Source organism: Gadus morhua, chromosome 6 (genome assembly GCF_902167405.1).
Source record: "Gadus morhua chromosome 6, gadMor3.0, whole genome shotgun sequence".
Taxonomy (NCBI): domain Eukaryota; kingdom Metazoa; phylum Chordata; class Actinopteri; order Gadiformes; family Gadidae; genus Gadus; species Gadus morhua.
In genome coordinates, this window is record NC_044053.1 from 13,049,398 (window position 1) to 13,070,426 (window position 21,029).

The following is a 21,029-nucleotide window of genomic DNA, read 5'->3' on the forward strand; positions in this document are numbered from 1 at the left end:
TCCTGCGATGAGTGCCGGAACCTGACTTCAGAGCACCTTGGCTTATAATGGAAAGTGTGTGTGTGTGTTTCCACTGATTTATTTTCGGTCAACGTTGAGGAAATCTTTTCAGGGATTATTTATGATGAGATCAAGGGAAAAATATCTTAATATTAAAAGAATGAGGCAAAACCTAGTTCACAACTGTACGTTACCTTACTTTGCAAAATCCAACTTGTAGTTACTCACCCTGATGTTTCAATTAATTGTTCGTTATCTTCATTGCTGTCATATTGCCAATGAATAAGATTGTCGAAGTAGTAGTTGAGTAGTAGTAGTTTTTTTCAAGATTGTCTAAATGAATGCAGAAGAAATTATCAACCGGATTTGAGATAGGCCAGAGGAATGAGCGCCCCCTATTGACCATCAATCTAAGGACAGACCAGACCCAGGCCTGCTTACCTTCCACTCACGCCTCAAAAACACAACAATAAATGGTACTCTTTCTGTTAAATGACATGGAAAACAAAGCTGATTTAAAAATATTTAATCTTTCAAAATCATTGACATACATTTTTGGCGCAATACATATTTGCTCAAACCAGAAAAAAATAACAGAACGTAATTTTTTTTCATAAACATCTCCCTACCCCAAGACACACCCCACCCACCCCCATATAGTCCCATGACCGGCCCTGAAACGTCACTGGTGGGAACAGGTCGCATGATGATGACATCACAGGCAGGCAACACCGCAGGCAGAAAGAGAAGCTCCCAGAGACAGGGAGGCAGGCATACGCCTACTTCACAAGATCATCAAAACCAGACCATGGATAGGCATACTGTAGAAAATCACAACTAGAAATGGGCTACTGCTCAGCTTTGCACATTGTCATTTAAAAAATAAATAGTCTAAACATGGTGCAAATAAAGGTGCCTTCTTTCCTTTTCCTCACTTTACATCTTCCGTCATCCGTTACATTCCTTATATTTTCTCGCATCACATATTTTCTTGCATCATACAAAATAAAAACACTTTGGTTCGCTTCCAAACATAGCTTAAATAATGTCACCCTACCCCTCCCAAAATAAACAAAATGAAAAAAAGACATTTGGAGTCATACCACACTCAATCTAACTCTAAAATGATACTGCATACATGAGTAAACACATATTTCTGCGCTCAAAAAGGGCCCTTGTTTAAGCGATCCGAAAAGTGACAAAGTCTTGTGTGGCGTGGCGGACCATAATCAATCTGCGGCACTTCTGTGGGGTCCAAAAGAGGGGGGGGGGGGGGGGGGGGGGGGCGGTCTGTCTTGCATTGTCTTTCAAGTGGATTGGGCACAACGACTCTCTGGACTGACCCATGGGAGCCTGTTGATATTGAAGAATGAAGACGGACGGTTTGATGGAGAGAATGAAGGGAGAGAGAGAGAGAGAGAGAGCGCAAGTAGGGGTGAATGTGAAGCGATGCACAGACAGACAGACAGGATGATGGAACGGAGGAGGGAGCGCACACAGATCATGGAGACTTAAGCGAAAGAAGAGAAGTCGAATGTGGGGAGGAGGAGGCGAGGACGGCGGCCTCCGCGGATGGAGGCAGCGCTGTGATCTTTCAACAGATGCTGGGGGAAGAGAGAGGCCCAGGAGACCGGCTTCAGACAGAGGTCGCAACCTCGCTCTCTGACGAATGAGAGGGGAGCCGCAGAGAAAGCAAACCGAGAGAGGGATGATCGGAAAATAAATGGGGGATGTAAAGTAGCAAGACAGACACCAACACGCACACAAATGCACACACACAGACACACACCGCGGCCTGACATCTCAAACCCCGGTCTACAAGAGTCTACAGTTGTCTTACAGCGGCTTAGATGTGCACATGCACATTTTGTTGTTCTGTGTGCACATGCATAAGCACTCGAACACATTAGTGCCCACATCAGTGTACAGCTCAAGGGAAGAGAGAGCAAGAGAGAGACCATTGTGGAACGTATCACCGCAGAGAGCAGCGCAATAGCTCTTTGATTCCGTAAACACGTACACTCATACGCATTTCGCACCCAAACACAGACGCGCCGAGAGTGCACACACAGGACCCCCTGCTACTCCAAACGAGAGATCAAAGTTGAGCTGTGGGCACAGGAGGTGGGGCGGGTGGGGAACGCGGCCAGCCCGGGGCACAGCATCAGAGAGAGATGAACAGAGGGGGGAGAGCATGTGTGTGTGTGAATGCATTTTAAAGAGAGTGCATTTACAATTGTATGTGTTGTTCGATGCATAATATGTTTCATGAGAGAATCTCACATTCACATACACATGCACTAATTTGCGCATGTATGTTTGCATCCAGTGTGTGTGTGTATGTGTGGTTGTGTTTCTCCGATGTGTGCACTAGTCTATCTGTGTGTTTGTGTGTTTGTGTGTGTGTGTTTGTGTGTGTGTGTGTGTGGGCGTGCATGTGTCCTTGTGTAAGGCTGTGTGCATGTGTGGGTGTGTGTGCATGCATGTTTGTCAGTTTGTAAGGCAGTGTGCGTGTGTGTGTGTGTGAGTGTATACTGCATGCACGCCTACTGACACAAACACATGGGTAGATGAGCAGAGGAGAGCAGCCTTTCAAAGCAGATTAGGCCATGTGTGTGTACGCCTAAAGGCCTGTCTGTCTGGCGACACCCGGGCACGGTGACATCTATATCAGCTGGAACAAGCCCAGCCTCTCGCTAACTTCTTGACAGATTGAGGGAATAAGTGGACATTTCACTCGGACTGACTGGCTGACTCACTGGCTGACTGACTGACTGACTGCTGGTGGTTGACGTGGCAGGGGAAAATGATGCAATCTCCATCTGCCGAGTCGATGTGATTAGTCACTGTTCTGTTCTACTGGCTGCCAGTCGAAAGATGACTATTGGATGAGAGAGTTAACCCACGTTAGCACAGTATGTGCTACAAAACCATGTTTAGGCAAGAGACAGAATCCCATGGAATAATATATAATGTGGGCTAGTGAGCAGTAAAGCAGAATGACACAAATGATCGGCCACTGAACATAAAGCAAGTCAAAGCAGCATCCACTCAGCCCATGTCGTAGTTAATAAAAGCAGAGTTCGACCCATACACATATCACCAAGAGCGACTGACCACAATCAAATAAAAATAAAAAACATTACAAAATAAAATACAAAAACAGGATGATACCGAGGGTTGTAAAAGTAGTGTAAGGCTTGTTTGCTATCAAACACAGGGACACACCGGCTCGCTCTACATGTCACTGGGCCAGAGCGGGCCCTGACCGTGTGAACGCGCCCTCGCCCTGACCAATGTATGACACGGCCGGAGACATATTCCCGCCGAGCCCCTCCGAGCTGTCAGAGCGAGAAAGAGGAGAGGAGAGAGAGAGAGAGTTGGTCACACGTAAACAAGGGGTCAGGGCATCCATGCATCCTCCCGGCAACCTTCTCCCCCCATCAGCACCCTGTCATCATCATCATCATCATCATCATCATCATCATCATCATAATGAGCTTCATCATCATCACCAGCCTAGCCCATCTTCATCATTGTCCCCCATCAGCACCCCCTCATCATCATCGTCATCCTCATTTTCATCATCATCACCATGACTAGCCCAGCCCATCTTCATCATCATCACCACCCCATCCTCTGCATCTCCACCACCACCTCCTCCGCCATCTCCACCACCAGCACCACCATGAGAACCATGTACACTACGCCTCATACAGTTTACAAAATAATACAAACGGCAGATTGACCTGTACATTGTTTACAATAAAAGAAAAGAAAATAGAAATATAGTCGTGAAAAGAGAGACCCGAGCAGCAGTAGGAAAAAAACAGGCAGGCAGAGTTGGGTAAAGAGTCCGTCTTGCTGTGGTCCCTGGTGTCCAGTTAGAAGAAGACAAGGAAGAGGAGGAGAAGGAGGAGGCGGAGGATGAAGGTGGTGGGTGGACGCATATATCTACCCAGGGGGGTTTTTCTTCCTTTTATTTGGACTGAGACTGGGATCCAGTTTCAGCTCATGGTACTGCACCTGTTAAAATACACACACACACACACACACACACACACACACACACACACACACACACACACACATGAAACCACCCGGTCAGGTGGGGAGTGCAATGAATGCTGGGATAGCGAGAGAACCCTCCAGAGTCTCTCTGTGTCCAGCTGTGTGCTACAGTGGCCTCAGGGAAGGGATTACACACCGATTACAACACACAAGCATGCACGCACACACGGACACACACACACATGCACGCACACATGTGCACGCAAACGCATACATACAGAGTCACACACACAAACACGTACAGACACAGGCGCACAGGCACGCGCACAGGTACACACCCAAAAACACACCCAAACACACACACACACACTCACACATTCCTGCTCACATAGATAAACACCAACACACACAAATGCATTAACTTAAAAAAATACACACACAATACACACCACAGATACACAAACACACACACAAAAACACAAACACAATGCAGATACAAACAGTAACAGTGCACGTAAAATCCCAAATAGACACACAACAAACATATACACAATAGGCAGTTGGAGGTTCTTATGCAGGAAATACACACAAACACACACTCTCACACACACACACACACACACACACACAGCCACACGCACACAGCTGTGGAACAGTGGCCTGAGGGGAGGGATCACACAAACAAACAGAGTACAGGGCAGGGGCTCATGGGAAAGATTGGAGAGACTACAGAGTCATCTCAGCGTGGAAAGGGGAGGGGGGGGGGGGGGTAGAGCAGGTATTCACGCCCGCACAGCTCCACGTCTTTACCCCGCCATCCCCCCCCCCCCCCCCCCCCACACACACACACACACACACACACACACACCAAGCCCCCGCGCACACCGCAGCTGTTCAAATCGCCCGGCATCAAAACCGCTAACACACTCGCTACACATGTCGACAAACGCCGCGCAGCACCGCTACACAACAAGCGCTCCTTTCCCCACTGAATGATGTATCCATTCATCTGTCCGTTCATCCAGACAGACAGACAGACGGGCAAAGAGACACACGCACACACACACACACACACACACACACACACACACGTGTGCATGGATACACACGGGAAGTCAATCATATATATTTTTAGCACGTCTGCTGTAGATTTGAGGCAATGCTTTTGTGAGACAGTCCCTACGTCTAAAGTACTCCCCAAGACAAACGTGAGGATGAAAAATATATATAAATAAATAAAGACATAAATCACATTGCTTGCGCCTCAGAAAACCATTCACAACCCAAACCTGTCACTCAAACCCGCCCGTGTGTGTGCACATCAAACGCACATATCACCCACACACACACCAACACACAGCGAAACGCCCGTGCCCAAGCACAGCCATCCCCCAGCCCCGGCAGACACACAGCGAGAGGCGCTAGCCGTTCAATCAGATGAACATTCAAAGGACTGGGGACTTCACAGACAGGCCGCCGCACCGAAACGCACAGAAACTCTCTCTGGTAGCGGCATACAACCGGCTACTACCCCGTCTGTCTGTCTCGCTGACGGACTGACTGACTGATTGACTATCTGTCCGACTGTGTTACCGGCTGACACTCTCTCTGATTCTCCAGGCAGACAACAAGCTGATGTGAGTTCAGATCCTCTGTTGCGTCTCTGGGTGGTTTGTCTGCTCTGGACAGGAACCGGTAGCTTCACTGCACCAGGCTAAGAATAATTGTTCACCTGTTCTCTGTGGACTGGTGGGCCACGAGCACCTCCATGAAGAGCAGGAATCAGTGTGTGTGTGTCTGTGTGCGTGTATGTGTGTGCATGCATTTATGTGTGAAGTATGTGTGTGTGTGTGTGTGTGTGTGTGTGTGTGTGTGTGTGTGTGTGTGTGTGTGTGTGTGTGTGTGTGTGTGTGTGTGTGTGTGTGTGTGTGTGTGTGTGTGTGTGTGCGTGTGTGCATGCGTGTATATGTGCCTATGTTTGTTTGTGTGTGAGTATGCGTGCGTATGAGTACGCTTTGGCATCTCCTTTTGTGTGTGTAAGTGCGTTCATTCATGTGTATGTGTCTGTGTACACGCACACACCACAGCATATGCAACAATATGCTCCCCTGGTCTGGTAATGGTGGTCAGTGATGGCGGGGGTCCCTACCCACGGTGCTTTATGGCTCATGGGAACCATGAAGGTACTTAGAGAGTGTGTCTGCTAGCACGTCCTGCTCTGCACGCCTCACTAGGCAGCCAGACTGTACTCACTAGGCCCGGTCGCCCCTCTCTCTCCTAAAGACCGCAGGCCAGCCCAGGTCCACATCTGACCAAACAGGGCAACCGCAGCCAGCTGCACAAATAAACTGGAAATTAAAGTTAACGTGTGATGGTCCAGTTGAACGGAAATGGAGATGGGAAAACAGCCCATGGGGAGGGTGGAAGAGACAGAGAGAGAGAGAGAGAGAGGGAGGGGGAGGGAGGGGGGAGAGGGAGAGGGGAGTAGAGAGGGAGAGAGGGTAGAGAGAAGGAGGGGGGGAGAGGGAGAGGGGGGGTAAGAGGGGGTAGAGGGGGAGAGAGGGGGGGAGAGAGAGAGGGGGGAGGAGAGACCGAGAGAGAGAGAGAGAGAGAGAGAGAGAGAGAGAGAGAGAGAGGAGAGAGAGAGAGAGAGAGAGGGGGGGGGGGGGGGGAATGGGGGCTTTTGCGGGAGGGGGGGCAAGGAGTTGATATTTGAAGAAGGAAAGGAACGGAAAGGACAGGGAGACAGACAGATGGACAGAAATAGAAAGAAAGACAAACAGACAGGCCCAACAAAGGAAACGATGTGAAGAGACAGAGTGGAGGGGGGGGGCCGACTGAAGGAAGACAGGGAGAGGAAAACAAAGAGCAGATAAGAAGCGACCAGGAGGGAGAGAGAGGGAGAGAGAGGGAAAGGAAGAGAGCAGCGAGAGGCCATGGACACATGGCTGATGACAGATCCTGTTCTCATGTGGGTGTGGATTCTTTAAAGAGCAGCCAACGAAAGCAGCAGAGAGCGGACAGACAGGGGAGCCTCGTCCCAGGGGGGCAAGACAAAGGGCTTATGCTGTGTGTGTGTGCGTGTGTGCGTGTGTGCGTGTGTGCGTGTGTGCGTGTGTGCGTGTGTGCGTGTGTGCGTGCGTGCGTGCGTGCGTTTGTGTGTGTATGTGTGCGTGTGCGTGCGTGCGTGCGTGCTTGCGTGCGCGCGTGCGTGCGTGAGTGCGCTTGCATTTGTGTGTGTGCACGTGTGTGTGCATACGTGCAGGTGTGTGTGACTCTGTATTTTCGTGCGTAATTGAGTTTCAGTATGTGCGCTCCTGGGGCCTTTCGAGTCCTGGCTGTCGGTCCCGCCGATCGGAAACTCAGACGGACGAGTAACCACGCCGATGAACAAGTGGCCGAACACGCTGCCCTTCTTGTTCCCAGGGTTACAACATGAACCATCAACACACCAACTCACTGATCGTTATCGTTATCGTTATCGTTTCAAATCGGTGGTGTCACTGAAAGAATGCACACGGATGATCGGAGCCCCAGCCAAACACATTCTTTCTCCCATATAAGTTTAAAGGAGTCTCTTGGATGATAAAGTAGGGCATGCACAACGGCGGGCTGTTAGGAGTTCTATTGGATGGCCAAACGCCCACAACAGCAGAATAAAACGGTGACAGCAAATTAAATCTGCTTGTTGACATTTCATTCCCGACCAGAAATCGGCTCGGTAAACACGGCGAGACAAAGGAAAAGTTTTGGTGTCAGGAGAAAGTACTTTTGTTGTATTTGTTTTTTTTTGGGGGGGGGGTTGTTTTCTTCCGTTGCCGTTCCGTCTCATGAAGGGTGTGGAATTGGGAAGAACAAAAACAATGGGAGGGGAAACAACAATAGCTCAATCAAACAAAGAAAAAATACAGGAGAGAGAGAGCGGAGGGGGGGGATAGAGAGGGTGAGAGGAGGGGGAGGTAAAAGAAGCGTTTCGGTGACGAGCTGCCAACCAGGAGACATGAGGCTTACGTGTCACGAGTTCAATTCCGTACTTCCAGGTGACAGACCTGCCTGCTGGTGTACCCCTGGCTCCCTGCTCCCCTAATAACCCCTGTACACACACACGCGCGCACACACACACACACACACACACACGGATGCACACAGACACACAGACACAAGCACACAGACACACACACAAACACACACAAACACACACACAAGCCCACACACACACACACACAAATAAGCACATGCCCGCCTCAGATAAGAGCTAGTTAAAGACAGACTCGGCGGGCGGGATGCCGCAGAAGGGAAAGGAGGACGTTAGCAGAATGAAAGAAAGTAAAATTGGGTGAAAGGGAATAAAAATGGCGGTAATGGTGGCGAGCTCCAAGGCAATTTGGGGGCGCAGAGTGGGGAGCTCAAAGACAATATGGGGGTGGAGGGAGGAGGTAAAGACCTCCTTCCTCCCTTCCTTGCCACCTCGTCCGCCTCGCCTCCTCTTCATCCTCTGCTCCTCCTCTCCTCCTGAACGGTGACAGTTGAACCACACTAACAGGCTCTGACGTGCGTGAGGCTGGAGGGACGCCTTGTACCAGAGGCGGCCTCGCTTAATGGTGTCAAACACGAAGCATCCTCTCTCTCTCTCTCTCTTTCTCTCTCTCTCTCTCTCTCTCTCTCTCTCTCTCTCTCTCTCTCTCTCTCTCTCTCTCTCTTTCTCTCTCTCTCTCGCTCTATCTCTCTCTCTCTCTCTCTCTCTCTCTCTTTCTTTGTCCAATCGTACAATTGTTCTTTCCCTCTATGCACAGAATTTTGAAACTCTCCTTTTCCATCTAATTTCTAATCCCTCTTCCCTCACTTATTTTTGCTTTGTCTCTACTCAACTGTCTGTCTGTCTGTCTGTCTGTCTGTCTGTCTGTCTGTCTGTCTGTCTGTCTGTCTGTCTGTGTGTGTCTGTCTGTTTTTCCCTCTCAAACTGTTTCCCATTCTCATGACTTCTGGCTGACGTTGACAAAAAGAGGGCGAACATCACAGACCGAAGTCAAGGCGCTCAGAGAAGGGGAGTCACTATTTAACGACTGCCGCCAAAACCAAAAACGTACAACGCTCTTTCATCTCCGTCGGGGCCTAACCCGGGATAAAAGGGTTATAAACGGCTTGTGCGAAAAAAATGTACAAAAACAAAATAACAACTCTACCGACGGCCATGTTATTCTGCCGTACTCGGCACGCGTTTGTGCTGCCGTGGAAACAAGAAGCCGTCTGCCAAGGTGACTCACGCCCAAATAAGTACGTAATAAAGGAATAAATATGCGGAAGACATTGAGAAAAGTTCATTTTGGTGCGCGTCTCGCTGCGACGAGGGGCCGGCTGCACGTTGACTAATTGGCCTCACAGTGAAATGTTTAAATTTATCCCAAAGGCGGGAGTGAGGAGAGCGAGAGGGAGGGAAGGACACAGAGAGGTGAGGGGAGTACAGAGGTTGCACATGAATGATGATGTCTGGCAAAGTTTCAACCTCCAAGTACCCCGACATTGACCCCCCTAACCCCTGAGAGCCCAGTAAGGGTCATCCTCAACATAAATGTTGCCAAAAATTATCACCACCAACTCCCCGATGTCAGTTAGTAGCTAAATTGGAATTCATGTCTATTTTGGTAGCATGGAGGGCGGGGGCGGGGGGAGAGGCGGTGCGGAGGTGGGGGCAGCGGAGGGTCGGGGCTGCGGTCCTGCTGCTTTACGTCAACCATAAAGGACCACTTGGCATGCTAATTGCCCTGGCCCTCCTAATGCCGCCGCGAGCTCACATGGCTAATGGCGTCGTAAAACATGCAAGCGCGCCGACACGTCCCAAACGCCATGGAGGGAATACTTAGGACTGCAGCGGCACTCGCTCCGGCCTTGTTTAAGGGGACATGAAGGATTCACGCGCACCGTAAAGATAGCTTCAGTCCCGGCCGAACATCCCGGCAAGACACCAACAACTAGGTCTCTCTCTGTCTCAGTCTCTGTCTCTGTCTCTCTCTCTCCTCTCTCTCTCTCTCTCTCTCTCTCTCTCTCTCTCTCTCTCTCTCTCTCTCTCTCTCTCTCTCTCTCTCTCTCTCTCTCCCATGTGTGCGCGTGCACACACGCATGCACACACACAGACACATGCACGCACGCACGCACGCACGCACGCACGTACGCACACACACACGCACACACTCACTCACTCACACACACACACACACACCCAAACTAACCAACCCAACAGACCCACACACTCACTCACCCAACCACCCACCCACTCACTCACTCATTTACTCACTCACACACACACACACACATTTCAGCACACTAAGTTACAACTTAGGACCGACAAACTTGGTTAACCTTAGCCTGCGTTTTAACAGCCTGCGTGTTAGTAATATGTGTTTGTTACGCTAGCTAAGCACCTCTAGGAATGCCCAGTTTTTAAGTAGGGGGGGGGGGGGGGGTTAAAGTGGTTCATAGTCGCCGTTAAAAGCCCCCGGCTACGTGACGAGGAGACCTGGGTTAACAAGCTCTCTCTCTCCCCGTTGCTGCGGTTTCACAGCGGATGACAGATGAGGCCCATCTCGAGGCACACCTCATGTCCAGCCTGAGGTCATATCAACTAACTGCACAGTATGGATCTTCTGGAAGGAGGAGACACATGATCTTGTGAAAGTCACTGGAGCCCAGCAACAGAACAGGTGTCAATACTAGCGACTTCAAGCAGGTTTAAATGAGATCAGTCTCGATAACTGTGCACTAAATTAGAATATTTGGAAAACTATTTATATATTTGTTGCGTTTTCAATTCAGTAATAAATAGCAATATCTACAAAGATATTTGCGATTGCACACATAAAAAGCCGATTTTTTTTCCAAAAAGTAAAATCAGCGATAGATACATAGAATCATATATATATCCGGTGTGAAAGCCGAGATAGATGTGGTTCCATATAGCCAGGAGCCGGTTGGGCTGCAGCCTGGGACTGAATGCTCCCTATCCTGCACAGAAGCCCCGCTACAAGCGCATCACCTCTGGCTCCCCCGGAGCCCCTGCAAATGACACGGAGCAGTTGAACTATCACCAACTCACCTCCTGTGCCCGACCTGCCTCTGGGGAAGTGTGCGTGTGTGCATGGGTGTGTGTGTGTGTGTGCGTGCGCGCGCTTGTGTGTGTGTGCTTGCGTGAAACTGCACAAGTGCCTGTGTGCTGGGTCACACCGGGACCCTGAAATAGCACTTCATCAGTCATCCCGACTGTCGGCCGGAACCGGCCTTACATCCCGCTGCCCATGGGTGCCACAAACGCTAGCTCACCAAGGGGGGGAGGAGGAGGGAGGGAGGGGGGAGGGAGGGAGGGAGGGGGGAGGAGGGAGGGAGGAGGAGGGGGGAGGGGGAGGGAGGGAGGGAGGGAGGGAGGGAGGGAGGGGGGAGGAGGAGGGAGGGGAGGGGAGAGAGAGGGGGGAGCCTTCATTTGGACCTTGACACCCCTCCGCAGCATCCCGGTGCCCTGGAGGCCAGCGCCCTCCAGGCAGAACGCAGCCCAGAAAGGAAGGGGCGGGCAACGGGGTGGAGCTAGCGCCGGGGGGGGGGGGGGACGCACCGCGGAGCAGAACGTTCCGGCCCGGTTTTAGCCGGTGTCCTCGCAACGGCAGTGCCACCGTCCCCGCTGAGCGACCTTTGAGTCGAGTCAGAGACTAATGCCTGCCGCTTTCAGCCCGCCACTTGTTGCCGCGGACAACGCTCCGACTGGTTTTCTCGTCGGTTTTGATGTTATTGATGGAAGGACGGAGAGAAATACTAACTCAGGCTGGAAGGATTCGTTGAAAAAATAAACTATATTCAATTAGATTTTTATGTATTTGTATGCGCCGTTTTGGGCTTGTGCGTCGATAATGTTCCCCGATTCTCTCTCCCCATTGTGTTCCTGTGTAACCACCTCTCTGCGTATTCCAGGTACCATGCAGAGCACATCGGTTCACAGAGTCTACAGATGGTTTTGATATTTTACAGGCTGGCTTTAGCTGAAGCAAACTTCGTCATTACCGGACCCATTCACGTAACAGAGGTCCCGACATGAATCCAAATCGGCCACAATTAACAAGTTAAACACGTTAATCCTAAAAGGCTTAAGGTGTAAATATGCCGTTGGTATCAGCGGAGACACAAAGGGCAAAACCTTGACCAATGAATCAATTACCTCTGCCTTAAACCATTGCCTTTCTTCCTCTCTGCCTCTTCCGGTTCCCCTCTGCCTCTCTCACACCTGTGTTTCTCCCCCTCCCCTGTTTAAAGATCTCCTTACCGGCCCGCTCTCGGTCCCTCTCTCACCTTACGCCACACGCCCGCAGAGTGTCACTGAATCCTGCCAGCAATTAGCTTTACTAGCAGCTGCGGCAATAACCCTTACAGTAGTGCTGTGATTACAGTAGTAGCACAGACAGGAGTCCCTGCAACACAAGCTGCAGACAGCTGCAGACCCCCCATCCCCCCACACCGGCCAGGAGGCCCTCATTAGAGCGTTTTAAAGGGCTCTCTGTACCTGCAAAGCCCCCTCCCCCCACCCCCCAGGCCCCTCTGGTTCAACAGGCCCTGCGTGGCTCCAGGTGTGTCAGGTGGCTTCAGCCGGAAGCCTGAGTAGGGAGGGGGGCGGGGGGAGGGGGAGGGGGAGGGGGAGGGGGGGCTCATTTTGGTCCGATTGGGGGCGAAAGCTGTTAGCCTGGTGGCTATCACACTAGCAGGCCCCCGGAACACTGTGAAGCCATAAAAATAGCCATGCCGGGGTGAGAGGGGCATCGCTGCTGCTGGGGTGCACGGTGGGGGGTTGGGGGGGGGGTAGGTAAAGCGGGTTGGCAAGGAAGGGTAGGAGGGCAAGGATTACGACCCTATAAAGATGAAAGCAGTCGTAGGCGGAAAAAAGGTGATCAAAGTGGAAGTGTGCGTGGGATGCTAACGCGGCACTGCACTGAACGGAGCCGCGCGTGTGTGTGTTTGTGTGTGTGTGTGTGTGTGTGTGTGTGTGTGTGTGTGTGTGTGTGTGTGTGTGTGTGTGTGTGTGTGTGTGTGTGTGTGTGTGTGTCTGCTAGTGTCCATGTGCATCTGTATGTATATGTGTGTGCATGTGTGTTTATGTGCCTGTTTGTGTGTGTGTGTGTGTGTGTGTGTGTGTGTGTGTGTGTGTGTGCGCGTGCGTGTGTGTGTGTGTGTGTGTGTGTGTGTGTGTGTGTGTGTGTGTCTGTTAGTGTCCATGTGCATCTGTATGTATATGTGTGTGCATGTGTATTTATGTGCCTGTTTGTGTGTGTGTGCGTGTGTGTGTGTGTGTGTGTGTGAGTGTGCGTGTGTGTGTGTGTGTGTGTGTGTGTGTGTGTGTGTGTTTGAGTGTGTGGGGCCCTGTGTGTGGGGGCTGTGGTCGGGGCATTGAGTTGTGTCCTCGGCCCAGTGGGGCTAACGGCTGCGGTCGGCCCGGGCGGAGCCGGAAAACGCTGCGACTGTCACCAACCACCGCCTAATTGCCGCTTAAGCGGAACCTCGCCCTAACAGCACAGCACGGCACGGTGTTAACACTCTCTCACACACACACAGACACACACACACACACAAACACACAAACACACATAAAGTTCAAAGTTCAAAAGCTTTATTTGTCCAACATGTTGCCATATTAGAAAAAAAAAAATTTGATTGGAAGCAGTCTGTTCTCTAATTGTGGGTATGTGGTGCTTGTGTAAGAAGTATGTTGTGTGTGTGTATTGCCTTGGGTATGAAGGATATATACACATACACACACATGCACACGCACACACACACGCACACACACACACACACACAGGTACACACTACGCTGCACACACACACACTCCATCGCTGCTACACACCTACACCCTAGCACCGCCGCTGATGGACCGCAGAGCTAATCTGATCTCAGGGCTAACGCAGGAACAAAACCACAAGATGGAGGTTAACAGTGTCTACGGGCATCTAATGGCCTATTTAGATGGCACAACTGTTGTGTCGTGTGTGTGTGTGCCTGAGAGTGTGAGTGAGTGTGTGTGTGTGTGTGTGTTTGCGTGTGTGTGTGCGTGTGTGTGTGTATGCGTGTGCGTGTGTGTATGTGTGAGTGCGTGCGTGTGCTTGTGGGTGTGTGCGTGTTTGTGTAGGTTCGCAGTCAATCACACTTCTCACTTGACACTGAACTCACTTAACTTTGTGATGTTATTACCGCTCGGGGTAGAGCGAGGAAATCAAATTATGCCAGAAAAAGCAAAAAACATAGCAGGGTACAGAGCCTTCTAAATCAACTTAAAAACTATTTGGAAACCATATCTATAATAATATAAATCGTATAAATAGCACCAGGGTTAAAAACGTAGGTCGAGTAAAAGTAGCAAGGTAGAAAAATAAAAATACAAATTGTCCAACAAGAGGAAACACAGGCCTGTGTTCAAAACACAAACCCAACAGGGGAGGCTGCGCACAACAAGACAAAATGGAGGACAGTTGAACGCGTATTAAGCATCACTTACCAATTGTACGTCCGAGGGCACTCGAGACAGAAGGTCCAGGAGCTCATTGTTGTCAATTGAGTACGGCGATCGCAGCTTCTTGGTGAATTTGTTGACCCCTGTGTAGAGATTAAAAACAAAGACACAAGAGGGGAATAGACTTGGGAAACACCCCCATGATAATGCATACAGTGAGTCTGGACAATGAAACCATAAGTCATATAATTTTTTTCTTTAACATTGTTTCTCAAAATGTCCTGTTTTCTAAACCTCATATCTACGCTTGGTTTCGAATCGCTATGCAGAGGTAAAAGATGAAGTCACGTGGTTGCAGATGCAGGTTACTGTGGCACCGCAGCAGCCACTCACCCCAGGCCAGCAGCATGTATCTCAGGGGGATGTAGTAGAGCAGGATGCAGGCCACACCCAACGCCACCACCACCAGCCAGCTCACGAAAGGCACGGTCCAGTTAAATGTGCTACGGACACAAACACACACGATTACCGCCAATCAGACAAGCCAATCGCACTAACGGTATCTTCAATAGGCGCTTAATGGTGGGGGCGTGCAAGTGATGATATTGCAATAAAGCAGAATGGACAGGCCCCAATACAGGTGGAGGTAGGGTTAGCCACAGTATTCATGCTTTTCTGAATGGCTCATCAATGTTGATACGTGTATTAACTTGAATCAATTCAATGCAGAACATGTTATTCAATGGAGCACGATGCAATACATAGCAAAATAATGTTAAACCCTTTGATTACTCTATCGGGTAGAATCCATTGATATTTATCCCCCACACCTACAGCATGAAGTCTGTCACACTCTCTGTCAATATCTGTCGATCCCCGCCTCAACTAACTTCTTTGTGTATAAGCACAGTGTGTCTGTGTGTCTACGTGGGGTGGTGCTCTGAGGCTATGTGTTCAGCTAGCTGGGAGGGGGGGGGGGGGTCAAATGGGGCTAAGTGAGTTGTGGCGTGACAAACGTCCTCCTTATCTCCTCCTCTGGGGAGGGGTATCACACTGAAGCCTCTTTTAGGCACGCAGGGGGGGGGGGAGGAGAGGCACGTTGGAAGCATGGTGGGGAACACGCTGAGACACGCAGGGGGCAGGGCACAGTGGCGGCGGCGGGGGAAACGGGCGCCTTGCCGCGGGCTTACGACTCACTTCTTTATCCTCTCGCCATAGGAGGCCACTTCACCCAGCGCATTCTGCACGCTCACGCACACGTCCTGAATGGCATACAGCTTGTCCATGAAGCCCTTTCTCTCCGAGTCCTGCGAGAGCGCAGATACAGGGTTGTTGCAGAGGGATGGTGTGAGGAAGAAAGAGAGGGGGGGGGGGGGGGGGGCGAGGGGGAGAGGGGGGAGAGAGGGAAGAAGAGAAGGAGGAAAGGATGGGAGAAGAGATGAAAAGAGGAGGGAAGAGAAGAGGAGAGGAGAGAGGAGACGAGAAGAGAGGAGGGAGCGAAAGAAAAGAGGAGATAGCTTGGGCACAGGCATCTTCGTCAAAACAATGCATGTTAAATAGCGTTAAAGACTTGGGCGTGCGGGCCGCCAAATCGCTGGAAACCCCGCTTCCACTGACAGTGCTTTCATTCCCCGCAGTAATAGAGATACAAAGTTTGCAGAACAAATTAAAATGCGCTCCCCCTTTTCAGAGTGCAAACGGGGGGAAATTTGAATATGTGAATGGAAGAGGCAGAATTAAACTGAAAAGAAGCAGAATGGATACATCAATCTTTGCTCTCTCCATCTCTTTCACTCTCTCTCGCTGCCAACTCCACTGAGGGAGAACCGAAAACGTCTTTTGTTCCCCGAGCTGGCACACTGTGATGATGTCACCGCCACTGACATCATTATCAGCCTTATTAGCACAGGCGCCCACCAATGAAAAGTTGTTCCTCCCTTCCCCTCACTTTTGAAGACTTTGCGAATGCTTCAAGAAATGGTGGCCTGGCGTCTGTGGGTCGGCTGGGTTAGTCGGTCGGTTGGGCGGTTGGTCATCAGTTTGTGGGTCGATTGGTCGGTTGGTCGGTCTGTCGTTCGGGCGATCAGTTGGTCGGTCGGTCTGTCAGTCGGTTGGTTGGTCTGTGTGTTGGTCTGTCAGTCGGTTGGTTGGTCTGTGTGTTGGTCTGTCAGTCGGTCGGTCAGTTGGTCGGTTGGTCTGTCACTCGGTTGGTTGGTCTGTGTGTTGGTCTGTCAGTCGGTCGGTCCGTTGGTCGGACGGTTGGGCGGTGAATCATAACAAAGCAGAGACGGTCCTGAAGTCATGCAACACTCAACGACCGGCCCAGTGGCTGAAGTGTCTGGCCGGAACAGGACGAACCGAGACAGAATGAGGTGACGGGAGAGTGATAGCGTCGCCGGTGGACTGAGGACATAAACACACTGGCTGTTTGTGCTCGGCTGCGGTCTGTGGGCATGCTTGTCATGGCAGAAACAAGGGGGCCACAACAAGAAAATACATCTGTCAAGAGAAAGAAAAAAACAACCGAGGTAACCGGAGAATCCAGTGATGCAGTTGTGGTCGGCCAATAAGCAGGGATCACAAAAAGAGGGGGAATTTTCTAGAAGGAACGCTGCATCGATTTGAGGATGAAAGTTACCCTAATAGGAGCTCAGGGCAAATTAAAAGCTGATGACGATAGTGCACTGACTCCCAAAGCAACGCCAAAAGCACAAGCCGCAATAACCCTGTTATTGATCATGATTAATGAGTCCATCACTGCATAACAGCTTTAGTGAGCCAGCTTGACAGCACAGCAGTCAGACACATAAAGCCTCCTGTACTCTACCGCACTTCTCCAGCGGTCCGTCCATCCACCCACCCACCCACCCACCCACCCCCCAACAAGGCCCCCTTCTGGCCCCAAAACACCTCCATCCTTCCTGGTTCTGTCCTCCCTTTAGCCCCCCCCCACACACATACACACACACACACACACACACACACACACACACACACACACACACACACACACACACACACACACACACACACACACACACACACACACACACACACACACACACTTTTTCATCAACTTCATCCAGGATCAGATAATGTGAAGCAAGCAGGGAGACCACACGGACTCCATTGGATACACAAACACACACACACACACACACACACACACACACACACACAAACGTACACAAGACAAATATAAATAATTAGACAGTGTCCCTGGGTTATTTTTCTTTGCAGATATTTTAGAAGACTCCCCTTTCTTTCCTTCCTCCTTCACTGCGTCTCCCCTTCGTTTTTCAACCTCCATCTGTTTTCCATTCCTCTCATAAAAAACAGAAAGAACGAGAGAAAGAAAGATGGTGGAGGTTTTGCTATGTTGGCGTTGAGCTGGGTGAGGTCTAGGCTGGGCTGGGACCAGGGGCCCGGGCCCGGGACCAGGGGCCAGGGGCCTCGGGCCGGCCTGGGGCTTGGGCGTCCGGGGATAGGGTCGGAGGGGACCAGGGAGTGGTGTGAGAGAGCTGGGGGAGGGGGAGGTGGGGGGGGGGGGGGGGCATAGGTCAGAGGTCAGTCCAGTATTAACCATTGCCACATGCCCCTCGGACCGCGGGTCTGATTTCTATTTCCTGTCTTCAAACGAGGCTGAGGAGGAGGGAGGTAGCAATAACATGGAGGGCCGCAGAGAGCCCTGTTTACCCAGCTCCCCCCCCCCCCTCCAAACACACACACACACACACGGACACACACACACTGTGTACTTATGGAGACGGACAACCTGCTCTTACACACACACACACAAACACACACACACACCGTACACAAACACACGCACGCACACACACACCGTACAGTTACGGAGACGGATTAACTGCTCTTACACACACACACACACACACACACACACACCCAAACATGCATGCCTTCTCCCCCCCATAGACACACACACATACACGTGTAATCATAAACACTTGTATAAACACACACAAACAAACAAAAACACTATCACACACACAGAATCACACACACACACACACACACACAGACACACACACAAACACACACACACACACACACACACACAAAGATGCAGATCCACGTGTGTGCATGTACACACATTCAAGTGCATATAACAGCAGACAGATTACACGCACACACGCACACACACACACACACACACGCACACACACACAGTGGCTTTTGGATAAGGTCAATCCTAACACCTGGTCTTGCTGTGGGACTCCAGAAGTTACATGGTATCCCGCTATAGATCAGAGTGGGAGACATTTGCTTTCTTTCCTCTGATCTCTCTGTGACCTTCTCCCTCAGAGTAACTTTGTCTCAGCCTGTAATGTCACCTGAGGCTGAGTAGGCCCGCCTTCTGAACACCGACTCCATCCATGCATCATCGCCCAGAGAGGCATGGTAGTGAACTCCCCGTCAACGGCCTACGCACCATAGCGACCACGTACGATGTTTCTGTGTACGCTCATATTCATATCACTTGGTGTAGCGTAAAAGGCACATAATATTCTAACATTCTTCAATAATGATGTAGTTGATACAATTTCCGTGGAGACAAGAATATAACTCAACTGAAACTAAATCACTCTCCGCTCATTGGCGTTGTCAATACCCTGCCATGTGTTCTCCATAATGGATGCGTATGAATGCGTGAGCATGTGTGTGTGTGTGTGTCTGTACATGTTTAATGGGGTTTTACGCAGCGATCAATGAACGTCACGTGACCCTCAAAGAAAACGGGGCGATCTGCCGCTGCTAAGGCTCCTAGCCACTCTGCTAGCCGCCAGACGGCGGCGTATTTACAGGAACACAGGGACGTAATTCAGTCCGTCTCTCCCAGCCTGCTAAACCTGGAATGTAAAACTCGTAATATAAAACGGAGCAATCTATACGGCTTTGCGTTGGGCGTTTGGCTAATGCTACACCCATTTCTGCGCTGTGATTGGATAGGAACCCTTAGTGCCGCTGACAAGAGCGTCGTGGTGTTGATGGATGACGAGGCGGTGTGGGCTGGGATCCGACCAGCGGCGGCTAAGACGCCTGGCTAATGAGTTTTGCATAATGCATTTTAATAGGCGGCGGCGCTGGTTGATTTAGGACATGACACCCCATTATGCTACGGTGACTCCCCTATCGATGTGGGTCTCCGGGCCGGTATGAGCGAGCAGCGAGGGGTGGTGGAGGGAGCACCATGTATAGACAGGCCGTGGTCGTAAACAGCAACGATGACGTATGTATTTATCGGTTTAGTTCCTTTCATCAGTTGCTTCCTTACAGACAGCCTTTTCTCCCGATGTTCTTGCATTCATGACCCACGGTTCGGTGCGTGTAAACAGACACATTACTGCAATATATCGAAACATTATAACACGTATACGTCAAACAGTATAGTGTGGCTCCGGCACAGCTTCTATGATGCAGAAGCACGGATGCAATATGTATGAGGCTCAGAGCGGAAACACATTGGTTCAAGGTCTCACTAGAATACTGCCCGAGACAGTTACCTCATTCGCTACGTGTTCGAACAGTTCAGAGTAAGACAATCAGTCTGGTGTGAATGGAAGCTCTTCCTTTGCTAGCCCCGGCAGGAGCCATCAACCGTTTGAGACCTATCCTACTCTTTGAGATCCCAGCCTTTATCTACCCGTTAAGAGGCTGCTGGTTCAGGGAAGAGTTAGCCTCTGTTATGAAGATGTCAGACTGTTGCATCACTATTTGTTTGTGTGTGTGCTCGTTTTTATGTGTATGTGTGTACGTGTGTGTGCCCGTTATTATGGGTGTGTGTGTGTGTGCGTGTGTATGTGTGTGTGTGTGTGTGTTTGTTTTTATGCATGTGTGTTTGTGTGTGTGTGTGTGTGTGTGTGTGTGTGTGCGTGTGTGGGTGTGTGTTGTGTGTGTGTGTGTGTGTGTGTGTGTGTGTGTGTGTGTGTGTGCGTGATGCAAGTCTTTGCGAATGTGCCAACAAAGGTAGAGATTCTATCTATTCTGTGTGTACTGAGATATTATCAGTACACACGCGTCGCGCATACATGCAATCACACGCACACACACACACACACAAAAATAACGACCAAAATACCTATGTTAAACTCCGTCTCAGCAAATTGGAGTACATAACAAACTACTAAGTTATACATGACGCCAAGCAGACTCTCGACTTTGCTCCCATGTTCTCTGTCCTGATGCTCTCTCTTCAGAGTGCATCACGGCAAAAAACAAAGTTTACCCCCCGACCGCACAGCGCAGAGACGACGCAGCTGTAAACTTTTCTTAACAAAGACGCTGTGTTCTCCACTGACCCAAGGCCCGGAGCAGAACACAAGGCAGAGGACGAAGCCTATTACTATATGGACCCAAATATCTGTCCTATATCTACTGGGCGGAACGGGCCCGCCATCGGAGACCGTTTTAACCTTCCATCACACCCTTCCCCTTCTCCCAGCTGAGCTGAGTCATAAAAATGATGAAGCTAACAGCGATAATGTAGCGACGCTCAGCCCATCGCGCTTCCAAATGAGT

At 50.4% G+C, this 21,029-nt stretch overlaps 1 protein-coding gene across 8 annotated transcripts in view; it reads right to left on the bottom strand.

Annotated features, from left to right (window-relative positions):
* Positions 1-511: 511 nt before the first annotated feature.
* Positions 512-21,029, bottom strand: part of mctp1a (multiple C2 domains, transmembrane 1a) — a 131,443-nt gene continuing 110,925 nt past the window's right edge. For all 8 annotated transcript variants that reach the window (XM_030359766.1, XM_030359767.1, XM_030359765.1 and 5 more), the window contains 5 exons: positions 15,687-15,796; positions 14,883-14,992; positions 14,535-14,632; positions 3,959-4,026; positions 512-3,341 (listed from right to left, as the gene is read on the bottom strand). In XM_030359766.1, the coding sequence (XP_030215626.1) occupies positions 3,245-3,341; positions 3,959-4,026; positions 14,535-14,632; positions 14,883-14,992; positions 15,687-15,796 (483 nt within the window). In that variant the 3' untranslated portion in view covers positions 512-3,244. The remainder of the gene's footprint in view (positions 3,342-3,958; positions 4,027-14,534; positions 14,633-14,882; positions 14,993-15,686; positions 15,797-21,029) is intronic.